This window comes from Chrysemys picta, chromosome 5 (assembly GCF_011386835.1).
Source record: "Chrysemys picta bellii isolate R12L10 chromosome 5, ASM1138683v2, whole genome shotgun sequence".
Taxonomy (NCBI): domain Eukaryota; kingdom Metazoa; phylum Chordata; order Testudines; family Emydidae; genus Chrysemys; species Chrysemys picta.
Genome location: NC_088795.1, coordinates 12,381,387 through 12,401,107, shown reverse-complemented (window position 1 = coordinate 12,401,107; position 19,721 = coordinate 12,381,387). Strand labels below are relative to the sequence as shown.

The window sequence follows — 19,721 nt, the reverse complement described above, 5'->3', positions numbered from 1 at the left end:
CTCTTCTTGAGCTCCCTTCTAATCCGACATTGCGGTGATTCTATACCCTGATCATGCACATGTTTAAAGTTGCACAGGGAGTAGTTCCACAAAGTCCACTGGGACTAATCACAGTGCATATAGTTATGTACATGCTTAAGTCTTTGCAGGGTCATGGCCTTAGTCTGATAATTAGGCATCTCATCCATCTTATTTAATTCAATTCACTTATGTCTTATTTTAGGTGTGTTCTACTTATTACTGCACCACTGAAAAGCAAAAAGGTCATCAAGTGCAGAAGATAAGTTCTTAAACTGTTTTAATTCACTGCAATGACATGCCACGGTATTAGGGGGAAAAGACAGATTTTGGGTAGTGATACCATTTACTTTTTATTCCCCTGTCATTGTCTTGCATCGCATCTACTCCACTTCAATCAGCAGATCTCATTATCCTGTCACATACCCCAGTTATCCATCAGCATGTGCAATGCCACAGATTTGACTGCGGTTACTGCTGTATTACATCAGTGAACCAAGAGTGAGCGGAGTTTGGGCCTCTGAAATTCAGCAGCTGGTGAACAAGGAAGAACAAAGCTCATTCTCTTTCATCATCTCATTTTACTGTTTTCTCAGCGCCAGGAAGGAATTAAAGTAAGCAGAATAAATCCAAGTTACTTGTGGGTTGTTAGTCTGTAATCTCTGTCTCATCTAAGATCCTCCCTCACACACCACACAGTATAAAAGCATCACTGCTATCACAGGGTCTGTAGTTGCCACAGAGCTGATTTTAAGTAGCTGTTCACCACCAGCAAGGCAAGAAACAAACCAGCGAAGCAGCCATGGACAACAAGATCACATTCTCCCTCCTGCTGCTTACTCTCACAGGCGTCTGTCAAGGTAAGCAATTCACAGTACTTTTAGTCTTTTCCCTTGTTAATGCCTTTTACAGTATTTGCAGAAAAAAAAAGTGTTGTAATGTAAAGGTGTATGGAATTACTGAACGGCTTTAAACTCAGCACACACACTGTTTAAGAGAACAGATCACACAGAACGCATGCAGAGTTTAAGACAATTCCAGCTATGGCTTCACTTCTAATCCCAGAGCAGTTTTAAACGGATGGAACTCCACTGCCTTTGGTGACGTGATGCCTGATTTACACAGATGAAAGTGAGATCCGAATCAGACCCTCAGTACAGGAACAGGGTAGTGTGCTGCACTTCGGGTACTCCAAGTCTTTCCCCTGCTTGAGGTGTCCATGATGTCGACCACTCCAGGAGAGACCCAGAACCTCAAACTCAGCTGTTGGCTGGTTATTAAAGGGGGGAGCTGATTTGCAAATCGGTTTTCTGACAGTTATTTCAGCTGATTCACTCCAGTCTTTTAGGGTCCTACACTCCGTTCCCTTGTGACGTGTGGTGGTGAGCAAATCAACGAAAGCTAGGACAGGAAAGCCTCACCGGTGGGGGAGAGAGAAGAGCAGAACTAACACAGAATAGTCCCCATCTCTTCTGTTAAGGCTCCGGAAGACCTTTGGCTGACGTGGGAACTCCATGGGGACAGGTCAAGTGTAGCACCATGGAGCAGCTGCTGTGTGCTGCTGGCTAGTCGAGTGGATGTTTGCACCAAAAATTAACTAGGCTTCTAGCAGCATCCGTTTCTGCCTCGTTCCTGTGCTGCTCTCAGCCAGGGAGGTAGAAGAGGAGCTTGGTGCAGCTAGAAAGCTTGTCTCTTTCGTTAGCCGAAGTTGGTCCAGTGAAAACCTCACCACCTTGTCTCTCTAATATCATGGGAGCAACACTGCAAACAGGGAGCTATTGGTCAGGTGTGGACAGAGGAGCCTATGGCAGTATTGTCTCCTAGGGATCTGTGAAGGGGAACAGGGGGCTGGACAGCACCATGGAGGAACTAGCACACGGTACCGTAAGAGTTTGCTTTCCTTGCTTCATCAGTGTCCCACTCACCCAGCTCCTCTCTCCTGAGGGGAGCAGCTATTGGTCATGCCACACAACAAGGGGAATCTTATTAGACTTCCTGGCTCCTCCATCTTATTGGACTTGCAGGCTCTGCTAAGAGCGGGTACCGCATGGCCCTTACTGGCTGGGATCCTACACGGATGATTCTGAGCTTTGTGTCTTGTCTCAGAGAACATGAGCTGATCCATACAAATATAAGTCTGAGCGTCCTTATTTAACTCTCCTTTTTATACAAGCCTCTGGATTGTCGCCCTGTGCTTGTGAGGGGAGGCGGTAGAGCAGGGCGTGGAAGGCTGCTGTGTGCCAGACCGCCGGGAGCTGGAGGAGGAGGTTGAAGTACAGCAGGGTAGTCAGTCTCCAGCCCCTTGAAACCTCCGCATGCAAAAGTGCTGCACTTCCCTACACACGCCTCACTCGGGCTGCCCTCCAATTGCCAGCCACGAGTAACTGGGCAGCTGTGTAACAGCATGCTTGTTCCTGCGTGCTCTCGGTCACGCTCGTCCTTTTGCTTACAGCTTGTACTCCCAAGCCTCTGTCGCTGCACGATGCAGCATCAAGCCCTCTCAGCCTTTCCTTTTCTTTGTGTCAAAGACATGTCATTTGTTCAAATGATGGGTGTTTAAAGGTGGCAGAAGTAGTGTATCTTTGTTCATAGGCACAACATAGAAACGGCTGTGGCTCAGCGCGGTGGTTCGTTGAACACAATGCTGGTCTTGGAACTGAAAGACCGGGGGTCAAGTCCCTGCTAGGCCAGAGACTTCTGGTGTAATGTCTGTTACCGGCTCAATTTAAGGTACCCTACCAAAGGTTCAAAGTGTGACCTGGCCAATTTAAGGCACCTTGCCTATACCCTACCGAGGGCTCAAGACATGATCCCCTCAATTTAGGCACCTCCACCCTTTCCCTTCTGAGGGCTCAGGGTTTAAAGGCACCTATCCTTACCCATGGGGCTCAGGAAGAAACCTGGTCAATTTAAGTACCTGCCCTTTCCTTCAGGGGTCTCCAGAACCTTCTCCCAGTGAAAGAGCCTTACGCTTGTGCTCTAAACATCTAATTATTAGCAACACACACACAGAATACATAGATCAAGCAAATCTCTTATGCTCACCACTCCCAATATACAGACAAATTTCACCCAATGGCCAGTCAGGATTCATCCATCTGGGGGTTCCCAGCAATGCCTCTGCACCTCACGGTCATGCAGAAGGGCCAGAGTTCCAACAGCTTGATGTTGAACTGCAGTCTGGAAATGGTTCCCAAAGAGCATTGGGTTTTCATTTACATTATATAGATAAAACTAGCTCCCTCCTTCACATTTACTAAACCTATCCCATGATCCCACACTCCTAAATAACAAAAATTGTGACCAATTACGCACTGGCACCTACGTGTCCTCCTTTCTTCCCAAGTTCTTGACATTTTATCTTTCATGCCCAAATTGTAACTTAGTTGTGACCTTCTCTGTTTGTGCAGATGGTCAGCAAAAAAATGCTGCTCAGAGCTTATCTTACCATTTGTTGAGTCTTTCTGTATCTTCCCTAGTTTCCCAGCATTTTTACAACCTTGGTGGTTATAACTCCCCTTAGGGACATTCCTGAGGAGGGGGTGCTTTATCAGCAGCAGAACATTCCTTTTTTCAATTTTAGTGGCGAACTAACTCCCTGAGTTTCACCCAAGGCTGGTTTAATATGGGGGGTGGGAAGGTTTGATGAGGTCTCAGGCCTCCACCTCAGGCTAGTCACTTAGTCTTTCTGTGCCTCAGGTCCCATCTGTACAATGGGAATAATGGGGCTGCTCTACCTCACAGGGGTGTTGTGTGGAAAAAGCCATCACAGATTGTGAGGTACTGTGGTACCAAATAAGTACCTAAGATAGATTGTATCCTGTCTCAGACAGTGTCAGATGCACAAACCCTACAGCTGGCAGATCTAGTAGAATGTGCATCCTAAGAAGGTCTTGTCCTAATCCCCATTAGTGAGAGTGGCTTAAACCCTGCAACGTGTTTTTCTCCCTTCCATACACTTTTTTGGAGCATTAACTTAGTTCAGTTCCTCACTCAGTGATGCCCCTCACTTTCCTTCCCTCACAGAGTCACTTCTGGGTGGAGAGTTGCGGTGTCACTGTCTCCAGACTGTCTCGGGCTTGATATCACCAAAGCACTTGGTACATGTGGAAATCATCCCCAAAGGCCCACAGTGCGGCACCGTGGAAGTCATGTAAGTTGAAACCACAGGATTTCACAAGCCAGTAGCCATCCGAATGGAGTGCTTGTGAAAGCTGCAAGATTGACAGCATTGGGGAATGGAAACCCTCGCTTTATCCCCAGAAGACCGTTCTCTTACCGTTTCTGAGCTATTTGGTTTGCTCATCCATCGTTTTAGAAGCTCCACCACAGGCTGGAGTAGTGGGGCACCTGCAGGACAAATACACTGTTGTGGAGGAGGAGGAGGCACCTAACATGCAGAGCTCCTAAATCCCACAAGAGCAGAGCCCCGCTCCTGTATAGCTCAGCAGGGCACCTGCCATGTGGCATTTCCCTCTCAGTGGTGCAAGTAGAAATCATTTCTTGCCGGTATGCTGCACTCATGGGAGAGACACAAAAGGGGGGAGGAGGTGACCTCCCCATGTGACCCCCCCACATGACACCTTCCTGGGGCCCCCACGCTCTCCCTGTCCCCTCCCCATGATCCACATCCATCCCACATTACCTTGTGGGGGTGGGAGGGAGTTCTGTCCTCCTCCCACTGCACCAAAGACTTCTGTTGTATAGACCCCAGGCAGGAGGACTCAGGGGAGACAGCTGCATGGAAGGGCTGGGGGTGGGCTCCTCCTGTGTCTTTCCAGTATGCTTTATCAGCTATAAATACCTTACTGGTACAGCATACCAGACCATACACTGTACTTTCACCGCTGTTCCCTCTGCATAGTTAGGAGCCCTGCATGGCAACTCTCTGCTCTTGCAAGACTTTGATTGGTCACACTCCAGATTTGGTAGCCCTGGGTGAATCCTCCACAGGCCAGGATCAGCACAGAGGCCCAATCCCTTTGTTGCAGTTCCGAGTCTCCCTCTGGCTCCTTGGTAGCATGGCTCTTATGGAGTCACCCTACCAGAGCCTTCCCTGCTCGCTAACACCGCCAGGACTCCCCAGCCTACATCCCCACCACGGACAACTCTTCCGTAGCACAGAAGCTCTCTGCTGACAGGCTGATGTAGCCACTGGCTACCACATCCTTCCAACAGAACCCTCACTGGTTGAGGTGGTGAGGGAAACGGTTGATCCAGACCTCACAGCTGGTCACCGGCCTCAGCACATCAAATTCCACGTGTGTGGGCCACAGATAGTGCTACCCAAAGCGTTGACACCCACACTGTCAAGGTACATGTAGACACATGTAGCCTGAGGTTTCCTTCTGGTGCATGAAACCAAACCCAGGCCGTTTGCCTTTGTTTTCGCCAGTGATTTTAACACGGCTATTCTAATTACAGGGTAGCTATATGTTACATGGTGGAAAGAATCCAACCCAGAGGGAAGCTAAAACAAGCTAACAAAACACATATCTTCCCCTTACGTCAGCCTCAGGGAAGGAGCAGTGTGAACAGAAGTTCATAAGGTCCTTACCTCAGAGCCCTGGTTCAGGGTTCCCAAAGTGAATCAGCAAAACAAAGGTCTGTGGCCTTGGCCAGGCTAGTCTGAGAGAGACCACAGCCCATAACAGCCTGCACAGCTTCTAGTCCAACCCAGCTTCCCTTTTCTTTTTAAGTTGCCCAGCCACAGGGGATCCTTGATTACTCGCAGGCTTGCTTCAGCTGTAAGTGCCAGACTGGTCCTTAAAGGGGTAGTCCCCTGTGCCCTACCCAGCAAGAGATACTAAGATTTCAAAACTACTTCTTTCAAAGAAGTGATCAAGCAAAACGTCAAGAGCCACAGGTTACCCCTTGAGCTTTAGCAGAGCTCTCCTTGTAGTCAATGGGAACTGCCTGAAATTATTTTGGGAAGTATCTGACCGTTAGGGTATTTTTTAGAGAGGAATGGAAACACCAAAGGAAAGGCCATAGCTAAATAGACTTTCATTATATATAATTTACACAGTTGGAATGCAAAATTAATTTTTTTTAAATTGTACCGACTTCGGGCCAGATTTTCAAAGTCAGGCGTGCACCAATATTGGCACCATACGTTAGCACATAAGGAACATCCATTCCTGTGAGGGGCTTTTTTATATATTAAAGTATAAGGGCCTCCTTGTGCTCTCACTTACCCCGGTGTAAAGCAGGACTAACAGCACTAAAGTCAATGGAGTTACACTGGGGACTAATCAGAGCCAATGAGATCAGAATCAGTCTCTACGTGTCAGTAAGTCTAAGTTTCACATGACCAAAGGGAGCGTATTGACAATTAACTACCAGGGCCAAATCTGGCACTCAGCTCCGGCTTTGCCGCTCCGGTAACATCACTGGCAGGTGGAAGAGTACGAGTGAGAGCAGGAGTTAGCCTAGGGGCCGCCGTTTTTTCTAGACGCTCTCAAAGCGTTAAGATTATTTTAAACAAATTGTTCAATCCCTTCCAGTGCGACACTGAAGACGAGCCAGCAAATCTGTTTGGATCCCGAGGCCAAATGGGTGAAGATGATCATTAACAGGATTTTACGCAGGTAGCTGTCGAAATGATCTAGTTACTGGAACTATTCTGCCAAAGGGCGGGTTGCCACAGATCTTCTGAAGAGAAATAATCCCTAGATTCCTTTCAGTGTAAACGCTTCTGTGATCTTCAGGGCTCATTATCTGAAGGCCCATTTGAGCAATACAATGCCAGGAATCTAGAAAGCCGGGGATTAGCAGAAGTCTTTGAATTCAGCAGAAACAGGGCACATCCATCAATCTTAAAAAAATTCCAGTGATATGCAGCATGTTACCAATGTACATGAGTAAGCCAGTGTTTTTCTGGTTAGTGTTCTGCTCTGCCATGTGAGAGACCCAGGCTAAAGGTTTGGTCTCTGGTCTCTCCTAAATTAACAGGAGCTGACGCACCGCAAAGGGAGAGCCTCGCATTCCTCTGTTGTATATTGTCTGGCCTGCCGCAGAGACTTGGCCAAAGAAGGGTCACTAGGACAAGGCTTCACTTGCGTGTGGGTATGAATAACAGGCATGCGAGCTAATTAATGTATCTGGTTGTGCAAACTGTATTTAGAATTGTTTCTGATAACTTCTCATTTGCACAAACAAAAATGCACTTAAGTTCTGCCAAGCAGTCAATAGGAACCGGAAGACAATATTTCCTCTACGTACCAAAATCTGTTTGCTAGACATGGCATTTTGGCAGTATTGAAGTACTGCGGAAAGGGATCTGGGGGTCATATTGAACCCCAAGCTAAATATGAGTCAGCAGTTTAACACTGTTGCAAAAAAAAGAACAGGAGTACTTGTGGCACCTTAGACTAACAAATTTATTAGCGCATAAGCTTTCGTGGGCTACAGCCCACTTCTTCGGCTGTAGCCCACGAAAGCTTATGCTCTAATAAATTTGTTAGTCTCTAAGGTGCCACAAGTACTCCTGTTCTTTTTGCGGATACAGACTAACACGGCTGCTACTCTGAAACTTGCAAAAAAAAAAGTGAACATCATTCTGGGATGTATTAACAGGAGTGTTGTAAGCAAGACAAAAGAAGTAATTCTTCCGCTCTACTCTGTGCTGATTAGGCCTCAACTGGAGTATTGTGTCCAGTTCTGGGCGCCACATTTCAGGAAGAATGTGGACAAATTGGAGAAAGTCCAGAGAAGAGCAACAAAAATGATTAAAGGTCTAGAAAACATGGCCTATGAGGGAAGATTGAAAAAATTGGGGTTGTTTAGTCTGGAGAAGAGAAGCCTGAGAAGGGACATAAAAGGTTGTTACAAGGAGGAGGGAGAAAAATTGTTCTTCTTAACCTCTGAGGATAGGACAAGGGCTTAAACTGTAGCAAGGGCGGTTTAGGTTGGACTTTCGGAAAAACTTCCTAACTGTCAGGGTGGTTAAGCACTGGAGTAAATTGCATAGAGAGGTTGTGGAATCTCCATCATTGGAGATTTTTAAGAGCTGGTTGGACAAACACCTCTCAGGGATGGTCTAGATAATACTTAGTCCGAGTGCAGGGGACTGGACTAGATGACCTCTTGAGGTCCCTTCCAGTCCTATGATTCTATGATCTCTCTGTATTGTATATGTTGTGATTTGTTGCAATGTTTGCATTACAGCTCATCCGGCAGACTGCGCAAATAGGAAAAGCAGAGATAATGCATCTAACCCCATGCGGAATTCTCAGCCATGATGTATCTCCAAGGGCCAGGCTGTTCATAGTTTGTTTTACTCTTTCATTCTCTGTCCACACTGACTCATCCCATATACAGACTGCTAGTTTGAGAAAGGAAGCTGCTGGAGTAAATATACCGTCACACTACCAGGAGACTTGTGAGTTTTATGGCATGATCATGCTGCGCGCTTTACTGTGGAGGCACTTGGAGCTGAATCCTGGGCTCAGTACAGTCAACAGGAACACTCTCATTGATTTTGAAGGGTCAAGGATTTGGCTGTTATTGAAGTGGCCTTTAAAGCAATGCCATCTGTGAGTTTCACGTTGAAAAGCTGTGCAGTGTCACATTTATTCGTGCAAGAGGGCTTTCATAATCACAGAAAAAAGAATGAAGCAAAAGTACACGTTGGAGTGTCCCAGAATGCAAAAAAGAGTTTGTGTTTATTAATACAATACGGTTAATAGCAAGAAGCCATGTCACTGACTGTGAAACAATTGCACTATTTAGAATGTCTTCAGTATTTTAAATGCTGAACTCTTGATTTTATACGCATTATCTTTATCACTAGCCATAAAACTGCACACCAATAAAACCAGTAATTCTATTTTTATCGTGACACGTCTCTGTCATTTTCATATAGTGCGCTGTCACACTTTAAGATGTCAGCCAGGGTGAAGATGGTTTTTATACTCCCCCCGCTCTTTTACTTCTGAAAGTTTGTATTAGTGGTTGTTACAATCATTCTATAAAAATATTATATCTTTGTTAAAATGATAAAACATGCTCATAATTTGGCAGGTTGCATCCATGGCGTTCTGGGCACCTATTCATGGGCTACCTGGAGTTGAAAACTGAAGATGAGTGGCTGATAGATGCAGTTCTGGGTGACTTTGTATATAATACTCAGAATTGCTGTGCCTGTTTTTCAAGGGAAGTAAACTTGGCTACAATTTTTTTAACAATAAAAAATATTTTGCTAAAATCCATTTCATTTGCATCTGGAATCAATAGAGATATGGGATGATTCCCTTCTTTTTCAAAAGGGTATCAAAGCCACCAAACTCCTTTTCTGACGCTACCCACATTGCTGGTTTGAATTCAGTCCAATCCTCGGCTATCTCAGCCAAAGACAACCACAACATCGTGAGTATTATGGATAGAAAACCAACATCACATGCATACAAACAAGATAAACGAGAGACTATTTCACGGCGGCTGGAATAAGATATATATCCATTTTGAATGTGCCACAGGTGTCATTACCTGGGTTCTTATGTAGCATATAGGGAAATGTAAAGCCTGCTACATGATTACCTGACAAATTTAAGAAAGAAGTGAACTTTCTATAAAATCTTTGTCAGATAATCATGCGGTGATGGACTTTATTTTGGGATTGCTTGAGGTGTTTTTCTTATTAAACTAGGCCCAGGCAGCCACGAGAGAGACTGCGTGAAGTTCTTAAGGGGCCCTGAAGAGGGGAAAGAGAGACAGGGAGCTGCAGAGCCACTCCTGGCCACAAGGGGCACTCAGGAGGCAGCTGCCCTGTTACACCCTTTGACAATGCACAGTTCATTAATAGGATGTTCTTAAAACTCCCTATCAGGAAACCGCTTTCTGTGATCTGCTCTAAGTTTAAAAATCCAAATGTAATTGAGAACATATATGGAAAAAATCATGTAGCATAACCAAAGTCACATCATCTCATCCCTTTCTCAAGAAGGTGAGAACTTTCTCTGATATTTGCTTAATATTTGCTTAATATACTCTAGGATTTATTTATTTTGAAGTGAATAGCTTTAAACTAAGGGCTTGATTTGCCCTCTGGTAGGCAAATGGATATCACCATAGCTTAGATTAGAGATTATTCTGGGTTTGAAAAGCAAGACGTAACTTCCATCCCAAATTGTTGCTTTGCCAGAATACTGCCATCCTCCAAAAGTGGTGCAGTAGATAAAATACAGGATAAAACACCTGTGCTCAAACATAACTAATATGAGCCAGGGCTTTTAGCAAAAGGGGAAGGTTTTAGTCCACTGATTATTTGCATAAACCTGCTTAAAATTACTTCAACAAATCTGTAGTCACCTAGGAACTCTGTCGCTATGCAGTCACTCTGGTCACTCAGAACTTCTTGGGAAGAGACAGAGAATCCAGGTCTTTTTGCTCTAAATGTCCAGATTTCTATCAGTGTAGAGAAAGGACAGCAACTGTTAGCAGTATAGGATCTATGAGACACAGATCAAAAACCCCATATCCTAAGCAGCACATTAGACTTAAATTGTGCCAGAAGGACCTGATCCATGCAGCACTGTTATTCTAAACCTTCCCCTTCTCACTGCATGCCCAGTCCAAACCATGATTCTCTGTGTCCTTTATCTTCATATAAAATTCAATTCTTTTTATATTGTCCCCAAATGTTGAATGTACTTCATATTTTGGCATTGAAAGTGCATTAACCACGTCATAGACGTTGCTGGGAGAAAGCTGGAGGTTTTGACAACTGGAGCTTTTGGGACCCAGGAAGGTGGAGGTTGCAGCTTTGATTATTGGTATCCAGGTGGCGGCTTGGGCTTTTGGAATTGGGAGCAGAAGAATTGGAATTGGGGCAGAGGAAGTGAGAATTTCACATTTATGGGCAGGAGGGCTAGAATTCCCCACCCCAGCAACCTTTGATAGTACTAGCAACAATGGAAGGCCACTGGCTTGGCGTTTCTGCTGAAATGATAGGACTGATGTAATTAAAGATGACATTTAGATTGTCATCATTAGGCCTCAGTGTTAACACCCCCATTGAAGTGAACAGGAGCGTTCACACTTCCTTGTGATTGACTGAAGATTCAGGCCCACTTTGAGGGTTATTTTCATAACCAAATGAGTTAGAGACTTTTTTAACTATAAAAGCTTAGCTTCTGGAACAAAATGACGCAGCATGTTTTTTGAAAATCTAGAATTATGGGGTTGTTTGCATGGCTGCATAATTGCATTGCACATGGGCTGGGATATAAGAGAGAACAGCTATTCTTCAGGCAATAAGTAATCTAAGCCTGACACAGCTTACTAATATAAGTGAAAAAGTTTTTCACTTTATTTTTATGATACACACATTTCCATTCTGTTGCAAGGGTTGCAACATTCTTTTGTGAGGTGGTTGACCTCTTGGTGCACTGAAACGACTATCACGGCCTGGCTGCAACAAGTCAGCTAATCTGGATAACGCTTCAGCAGAAAAACTGTAACATGACAAGCCTCTCATTTTCATAAGAGCTGGAACTCGGGATGCTGCCGCACCCCCTGGCTTGAAGTAGTAATAACAGACCAAAAATACATGATTTCCGCCTTCAGCACCCCCACTACAAAAATTGTTCCAGCACTACTGCTCATTTTACTGATGTGTACTCCACAAAAAGGATACAGCTCTAGATGCATTTTTAGCTTGTAAGAGGATATGAGAAATGCAGGACAAATGTATTATTCCTTGGACATACATACCAGGATAGTGTCCAAAAAACCTCGGCCAATGCAATTTCAGAGGATTTATTCCTCATAGACATCCCAATCCAGCAAAACACTTATCTAGTTAACTTTAAACACATAAGCAGGGGCGGCTCTTGCTTTTTTGCCGCCCCAAGCACAGCAGGCAGGCTGCCTTGGGCGGCGCGCCTGCGGGAGGTCCCCAGTCCCGCGGATTTGGCGGCATGCCTGCGGGAGGTCTGGTGGTCCCATGGCTTTGGCATACCCACCACCGAATTGCCGCCGAATCCGCGGGACTGGCGGACCTCCCACAGGCATGCCGCCAAAGGCAGCCTGACTGCCGCCCTCCCAGGACCGGCAGGGCGCCCCCCGCAGCTTGCCGCCCCAGGCACACGCTTGGAGCACTGGTGCTTGGAGCCGCCGCTGCACATAAGTAAGTCCCACTGAAGACAAAAGTTAAACAGTGGTTTAGTGCTTTCTTACATCGGGGTCTGAACACCAATCACAGTTGCTCTGCTACTCTATGTTCTACCCAGTAATGAAAGAGTAGGAAAGGAAACTTCTTTTTGGATAGCCTTCCAGAATTAAGTACCTGGAAGGCCAAAAATGCAGAGACCTATGTAAAAAACACAGGTGCAAGTGACACTTATTTGCCAAAAGTACGTAGAAATATGGTGAGCCCGCCTACAGCCAGATCTGCTGAATCAAAAGGTGCAGAATATAATCTAACATGCCTCGTGCCTCTAGAGTGCCTACTTGTGTGAGTTATGAAAATCAAACCCTATTTGATTATTCTCCAATACCGGCATCCTGCATTGGCCCTCCATCCTCAGCAACTCAATCCGTGAGCATAACATTGACCTTCCTTTCGATTGATGTCAAGAAATCCACGTAGAGATTTTATTTCCTGTTGAGGAACACGTCTGCCATGAGGTTGGAGAAACTCAAGCTGGGATTGTATTTCCCAGCTACCAGGGCTAGGACACCCCTTGGTGCCTGGCTATTAAAAAAAAAATAAACACAAAGAAAGTGTAAGTCACAAAATCTATGACCACAAAGAAAGAGAAAAAACATGACTTTGCATTTTGAGACTAAGCTATACAATCCTGCTCCGTTACAGAGATTTCCAGCAGAGGGCTCTAATGGGTTGTACGTGAAATATGCAGAAATAGATACAAGGGGGCAAGAAACAGAGGGTTTAAGGCTAGGGTGACCAGCTGTCCCGATTTTATAGGGACAGTCCCAATTTTGGGGTCTTTTTCTTATATAGGTTCCTATTACCCCCCACTCCCTGTCCCGATTTTTCACATTTGCTGTCTGGTCACCTTATTTACGGCAGTAATAGACCTCAGTGGTTCAGGAGCCAAATTGGTGATCAACATTATCCAAAAGAACCACAGTCGTGTGAATTCATAGTTTCATTTACTTTACAGTCCTAGATATTCATATTTAAACAGTATGACAGGGGAAATATTTAGTTTTATGTATATTTTAGTTGTTTTATATATATATTATTCTCACAGCACAATGACTGACCAAGTATTATTATATCAGCTACAATTGATCAGCTAACATAGAAAACACATCCTGATTGGTTAATAACTTAGACTGGTTAATAATTAAATCACACTGTTTCATATCATCTGCTGCAGATGGCAGAGCAGAGGCACAGAGCCGTGAAATGACTGGATCAAGATCCCCCAGCTTGTCAATGGCAGAGCCAGGAGAACTCAGATGACCTGAGTCCCTTTCCGGTGCCCTATCCATGGGATTATGCTGCTGGTTGGTAGAAGCTGTTTACTTCAAAAGGGCCTCCTAAGTGGTATTGTGTTCCCTCTTAGCCAATGGTCATCTCCAGTGCATCACCATGGAGAAAAACATCCATCCCCAGGCATAGGCGTGGGAGCTAGGGGTGTGGGGGATGCTGCAGTACCCCCAGGTTTTACATGGAGCTTCATTATTTCCCCACTAACTTCATTTTCTTTAGCCTTAGTGCATTGCACACACATCCATTCCTGCCACAAGCTTCCTGTGTGCCACCCTCCCATCCTCCTCCATTTCAGGGGTTCCCTGCACCCCACACATCATACCAGGGGTTCGGTGTGCCCCCCATTTTCCTCCCACACCAGTCCAGGGGCTCTCTGTCCCCCATTCCCTCTCACACATGATGCCAAGGGCTCTGTGTGTCCCCCATGCCCTCCCCACCATGCCAGAGGCTCTGTATGTCCCTGTAGTGGGGCAGTTGCCCCACTCCTGCAGAACCGGTTAAAAGCAGCCCTGGAGAGGGCTGTGGCTTGGAAAAGGAGTGAAAGCAGCCAAGCTAGGCTGATTGGGGAAGCAGCCACAGCTGTGGCCAGCTCAATTAGGGCCCAGCTGGCGCTGATAAGAGGGCTGGGGGCCAGGAGCTAGAAGAGTCTTACTCTAGCCCTGCAGTGAGAAGGGCCTAGCTACCTGGGAGCACAAGGTACCTGAAGCCAAGCAAGGCTGGGGAAAAGGGCAAAGGGAGCTGGGGAGCTCCAGCCTGGTAAACCCCCAGGCTGCAGGCCTTGGTGCAGGCCTACAGAGGTACTGGGGCTGCAGAGATACAACCTGGGAATAGGCAAAGGCAGTAGGTCCTACCCCCTTGCCGATGATGAGTGCCCATTACAGACTGCCGTCTGCCCCAGGGAACGAGGGCTAGATGACGACTGGCAGTAGCCACTGAGGCAAGGTGGGTGAGAGGGTTGGGGGTTCCCCTGGGAGGGGAGACCTGGAGTGTGGGGTACTGCTGGGGCAGAACCCCGAGGAAAGGGGCACCGGGGTCTGGGAGGGACATGGGGCCTGAGGCAGGCGAGACACCGGCCTGCAAAAGGCGCTCTGTATGCTGGAGAGCTAATTCCCAAGATGACCAGAAGGAAGTGCCGTGCCGGTGAGTGCCGTGCTGGGGAGGGACTTTGCTACAGTGTCCTCTTTGCATATAGGGGTCACTTTGTACATACGGTGATTATTATAGAAGTTTTAGTTGGCCAAGCAAAACCCGACACATAACGCGATGGCATCTGTCCGTCTTAGAGTTGCCAATTTTGGCTGGACGTATTCCTGGAGTTTTCATCACATGATATAATCTTTAACTAAAGATTAACTTTTAATTCCTGGAGACTCCAGGGCAATCCTGAAGGGTTGGCAACTCTAGTCTGTCTGGATGTAACAAGGTAATGGAACGGTGGGGTAGATGTGAGACTCACTGGCCTGCTCCTCCCCTCGTGGCTGGGCATGGCAGGCTCTCCCCCTGCTGCCGACTGCTCCAGCCTTGCGGGGGTCAACTTGACCCGCTGCCTCAGCCCTACAGCCAAGGCACATTCAGACCCAACAAATAGTTCAGTCATCTTGTGTTAGGTTTCAGCTCCTCACTCCGGCCCCAGTGGTCCTTGCCTCAGGGATTCCAGTAGTCCTTACCTTTATATCAAGGGGGTTTCACCCCACTTTCCTCAGTGGCCAGTAAGGGAACCCAGGCCCTCCCTCTGCTCTGGGTTCCAGTCAGAGACACTGTAGTAATCAGCCAAGGGTGGCTCCCTCAGACTCCTTGCTGCTTCCCCAGACTTCTTCCTACTTTGGCCGGTCTCCAGCCCCCTTTCTGATCCATCATGCTGTTAAACTCCATATATTTACAGCACTGTATTTTCAGATGTATTTTACACTTCTCCTATGACACAACTCCGATGTGGAAGTGGGGAGTGTGCTGCAGCTGTGACTTATGTCCTGGATTTCTTCATATGTATATTTCATGTTTATTGCAAAGTCTTGCCATTGGGGATGGGCCAAACATCACTCTCATTGAACACGGTCAAAAGCCTTTTCCCGTTGAACTGATAACCTGCATAACTTCCTCCAGGTCCGTACGTCTGGGAGTGCAATTGTAACACCCACCCACACTACTTTTGGAGTCATTGGGCCTGATTCTCAGATATACTAAGGCACTTTTAAACGACTATGACATTTGTACCCAGTTGGAGGCCCTTGTTTTGTAGCCGGCGTCATGGAGAGGGGCCTTAGTGTAACTGAGAATAAGGCCTTTGGTGTGAGTGAAGCTGGCGGAGTTAAATGGTGGTTAGACTCAGTAGTATTGACCCAAACACTGACACCCTCTAACTGGCCCTAGGACCTTAGGCAGCACCTGGTACTTACATTTACATCTATGGAAGTTCAACACACCAAAGGGGTCAGTATGTAGCTCCTCTCTAGCTCAGAGGTCCCTTCAATCCTTCTCCAGCGCTCTGCTGCTTTCTCGGCTACCACTCACTGGGTTTGGAATAAGTTATCAGCTGCTCTGGAATATGCAGCAACGTATTCAACATGCTTTAAGCAGGGCTGGATACATATTGCAGTATTAAGATGTGTTTGAGAGGTGCAGCACAGTGGAATGCAGTGGTTTTCAAACTGCGGGTCGCGACCCAGTACTGGGTCGCGGCATGTCAGGCACTGGGTCGCCTTGCTCTGGTCAGCACCGCCGACTGGGCCATGAAAAGTCCTAGCGGTGGTGTTGCCCGGCTAAGACAGGCTAGTCCCTACCTGTTCTGACACCGCGCTGCGCCCTGGAAGTGGCCAGCAGCAGGTCCGGCTCCTAGACAGGGGGGCCTTGGGGCTACACGCACTGCCCCCGCCCCGAGCACCGGCTCCACACTCCTATTGGCTGGTTCCCGGCCAATGGGAGCTGGTGGGAGGCAGTGCCTGCGGGCAAGAGCCACGTGGAGCTGCTTCCGTGCCTCCGCCTAGGAGCTGGACCTGCTGCTGCCCGCTTCTGGGGTGCAGCACAGTCCACGATGCCAGGACAGGCAGGAAGCCTGCCTTAGCACCCCTGCTGCACCGCTGACAGGGAGCTGCCCAAGGTAAGCCCCTGCCCCAATCCCCTGCCCCAGCCCTGAGCACCCCCCAAACCCGGAGCCCCTTCCTGCACGCCAACCCTCATCCCCGGCCCCACCCCAGAACCTGCACCCCCAGCCCAGAGCCCTGACCCCTTCCCGCACCCCAACCCCCTTCCCCAGCCCTGAGCCCCTCCAAACATGGAGCCCCTTCCTGCACCCCAAATCCCTCATCCCAGGTCTCAGCCCAGAGCCTGCACCCCCAACCCAGAGCCCTGACCCCCTCCTGCACCCTAACCCCCTGCTCCAGCCCAGAGCCCCCTCCCACACCCTAAATCCCTCATTCCAAGCCCCGCCCCGCAGCCCTCACCCCCACACACCAGCCCTGAGCCCCTCCCACACCCCAAATCCCTCATCCCCAGCTCCACTGGGTCGCGGGCATCAACAATTTTCTTCAACTGGGTCGCCAGAAGTTTGAAAATGACTGGTCTAATGGACAGTCTGACAGCCTGTAACTATGAGATCTTGTCTTTCCCACTGTCTTGCTGTGCGGTCTTGAGCAAATTGCTCAACATGGTTTGTGCCTGATCTTTCTCAGCTGTGAGACGGGAAAACAATATGTTTCTCAGGGGTGTTGTGAAGGTCAATTCGTGTTGTTTTTTTACCATGTTTTGAAGATATAAAACATTAGGTGAATATATTATTATTCTATTGATCTTACATTTTATACTGCTGCCCATCCGCATGGGATCTGAACATCTATCACATACAACCAACAACCAAGTCCTGAGTGGACTTCACAGAGTTTCTGGAACTTTTCCCCTTTGGGAAGTATTATTATTTCATTTATTCATATTAAAGATACCAGTTGGGTGACCAGACAGCAAGTGTGAAAAATCGGGACGGGGGTGGGAGGTAGGGTGACCAGATCGCAAGAGTGAAATATCAGGATACATTAGGTGAGCGGAGGGGTCGGGGTGGGGGGGAGAGCCACAGGTGCACAGCCCCGACCGGATCCATGAGAGGAAGAGGGGTGTATGGCCTCTGCTGCAGCCTGCACCACGGGGTAAGGACTCAAGGCCCCAGCTCCTGCCTCCAGCAGAAGCCACAGGGCCAGGGGCACAGGGCTCCAGCCCAGCCCTCGGCTGAAGCCGCAGGACAGGGGCGCAGGATCCTGGTTGCAAAGTCAGACCCAGTTGCAGGGCAGGGGAGCGAAGGGTCGCAGTTTGAGCCCTGGCTGCAGCCCCAGCCGCAGTCGCAGAGGGGAGGCCCACAGTCCTGCTTGCAGCTGTCAGTGGCTGAAGCAAACCAAGTCAGAGAGGTCTGGAATCAGTGAGTGTCACGGCCTCCCTGACTACATTGTAGACTTAGCTGTAATCCATATTTAAACATACAGATTTAGTTGTACACTAAACAAACAGGGGTAAAAGGTCGGGTTTTTTATTCTGTCAACAAATCAACTTCCCATTTTGTATACCTCTCAGACATGCCAGAAGTCTAGTACTTCTTGGATGACTTTGCCATAGTCAGGACTTGCTTTTGTGCAATCACAAAGCTGTAGAAGTCCTTGCAACTCATCCAGAAATTCATTTTGACAAGGGTTTCACTCTGCACCAAGTCTGCGCTGCTTTTATTCCGGACATGAGTCCAGGCACCTTTCAGGATTGAAAATACATGCTCTGTGTATGCGTTGCTGACTGGTATACTGAGCACGTATGACACCAGCTTTGTCATGTCCAGAAATTCAGTGCTACCATCCTTGTTTCTCAGTATTTGAGACCAGAGTTCCCCAACTGCGTAGTTTCCAGGCTCCAACTTGGAGTCGATGTCTGATGATACAGTACTCATCATAGAGGTGATCAAGATTCACTGTTTCTGGAGGTTTACAGCTGTCACGGCCGCAGACAGATCCCTGTATTCGAATGCCCTATTAACTTTGATGTTCAAGCACTGGGTATTGAACAAGTAGCCAGCTGCTGAAAAATCAAACCATTTCTCCAAATATAGGGTCGACACATCATAAAATTTCATGAAATCTTTCCGGAGACATGCAGCAGTGACAGGCAGCATCTCAGTTAATACATTTGCCACTCTGGAGCCAAAGAATTTGTCATTCTTCTGTTGCTGAAGTTTAATTCTCAGAATATTCGTTACGGCATATACTTCACATGCTGTCATAGTCTCATTTTCCAAACAGAGCACAGTAACATTGAAGATTTTCAGGACATTCTGGAGGAAAAACAGATGAACCTCAACTTTGCTAGGCCCCTCACCTTGGTCACCGTTTTCCATGTCCGAGAAGAGCATCCATAGAAATTTTGGGCACTTCTCACTGCCCAGAGAAACAAAGTAGCACTTAACAAGCCTGTTTACAGCTGGGAAAAGACTCAAGCAGCGTGTCGGAACGTGGCGCAGTAAAGTGGAATACTCCATATCCACAAAGTCAAACATATCCTTCAATGCTGCTACTCTCTTAGCAGAACTGCTGAAATGACTGAACGTCTTAATCACCAGAGGCTCAATGTCAACTTGTAGGGTACTGCTACCATGGTTCACGGCATTGTGCACAACATGGGCAGGGCAGTTTGCAGGCCAGATATTTTCGTTTTGTATTTTTAATTCTGGTACACTGATTGTCACTTTCCATAATTCACGTTTGCATTATTAGCACAGTAGGAAGACACTTTGTTTAGGTCTAGTTTGTGTGTTGCAAGTTTTTCAAGTAATGTGTTGCTTATTGCCTCTGAAGTCTCTTCGCTTTGCTCATAGAAGTCTAACAGTTTATCTTGGACCCCATGTTCAGGTGTCCAGTATCTCAGCAATAAAGGGAAAGTTTTCATATTGGCCTTCCACTAGGCCACAGCCTGGGGGGTTTCCAGGCCCGAGCTCCTCAGCTCCCTTGGCCTCCCCCGCAGCCCTGCTCCACTCCAGGTACCTTCTCTCAGCTCCCTGCAGCCAGGTCCCTCCCTCTCAAAGCTAGAGAGAGTCTTTCTCTGACTTCTGGCCCCAGCCCTCTTATAAGAGCCAGCTGGGCCCTCATTAAGCCAGCCTCGGCCTGATTGGGGCGTGGCCCCCAGATGAGGCTGCTTTCCCCAATCAGCCCCGCTTTTCCTTCCCTGCCACAGCCCTCTCCCAGGGCTGTTATAAGCCTTTTAAGGCAGGAGCGGG

The 19,721-nt window shown here is 47.4% G+C and overlaps 1 protein-coding gene across 1 annotated transcript; it reads left to right on the top strand.

Moving 5' to 3' along the window:
- Positions 1 to 546: 546 nt before the first annotated feature.
- On the top strand, positions 547 to 9,226 carry LOC103306511 (alveolar macrophage chemotactic factor-like). Its single transcript, XM_024110101.3, has 4 exons — positions 547 to 878; positions 4,045 to 4,171; positions 6,525 to 6,608; positions 8,188 to 9,226. Exons 1-4 carry the CDS (start codon positions 821 to 823, stop codon positions 8,210 to 8,212), a joined length of 294 nt encoding a protein of 97 aa, XP_023965869.2. The 5' UTR covers positions 547 to 820; the 3' UTR covers positions 8,213 to 9,226.
- Positions 9,227 to 19,721: the final 10,495 nt, after the last annotated feature.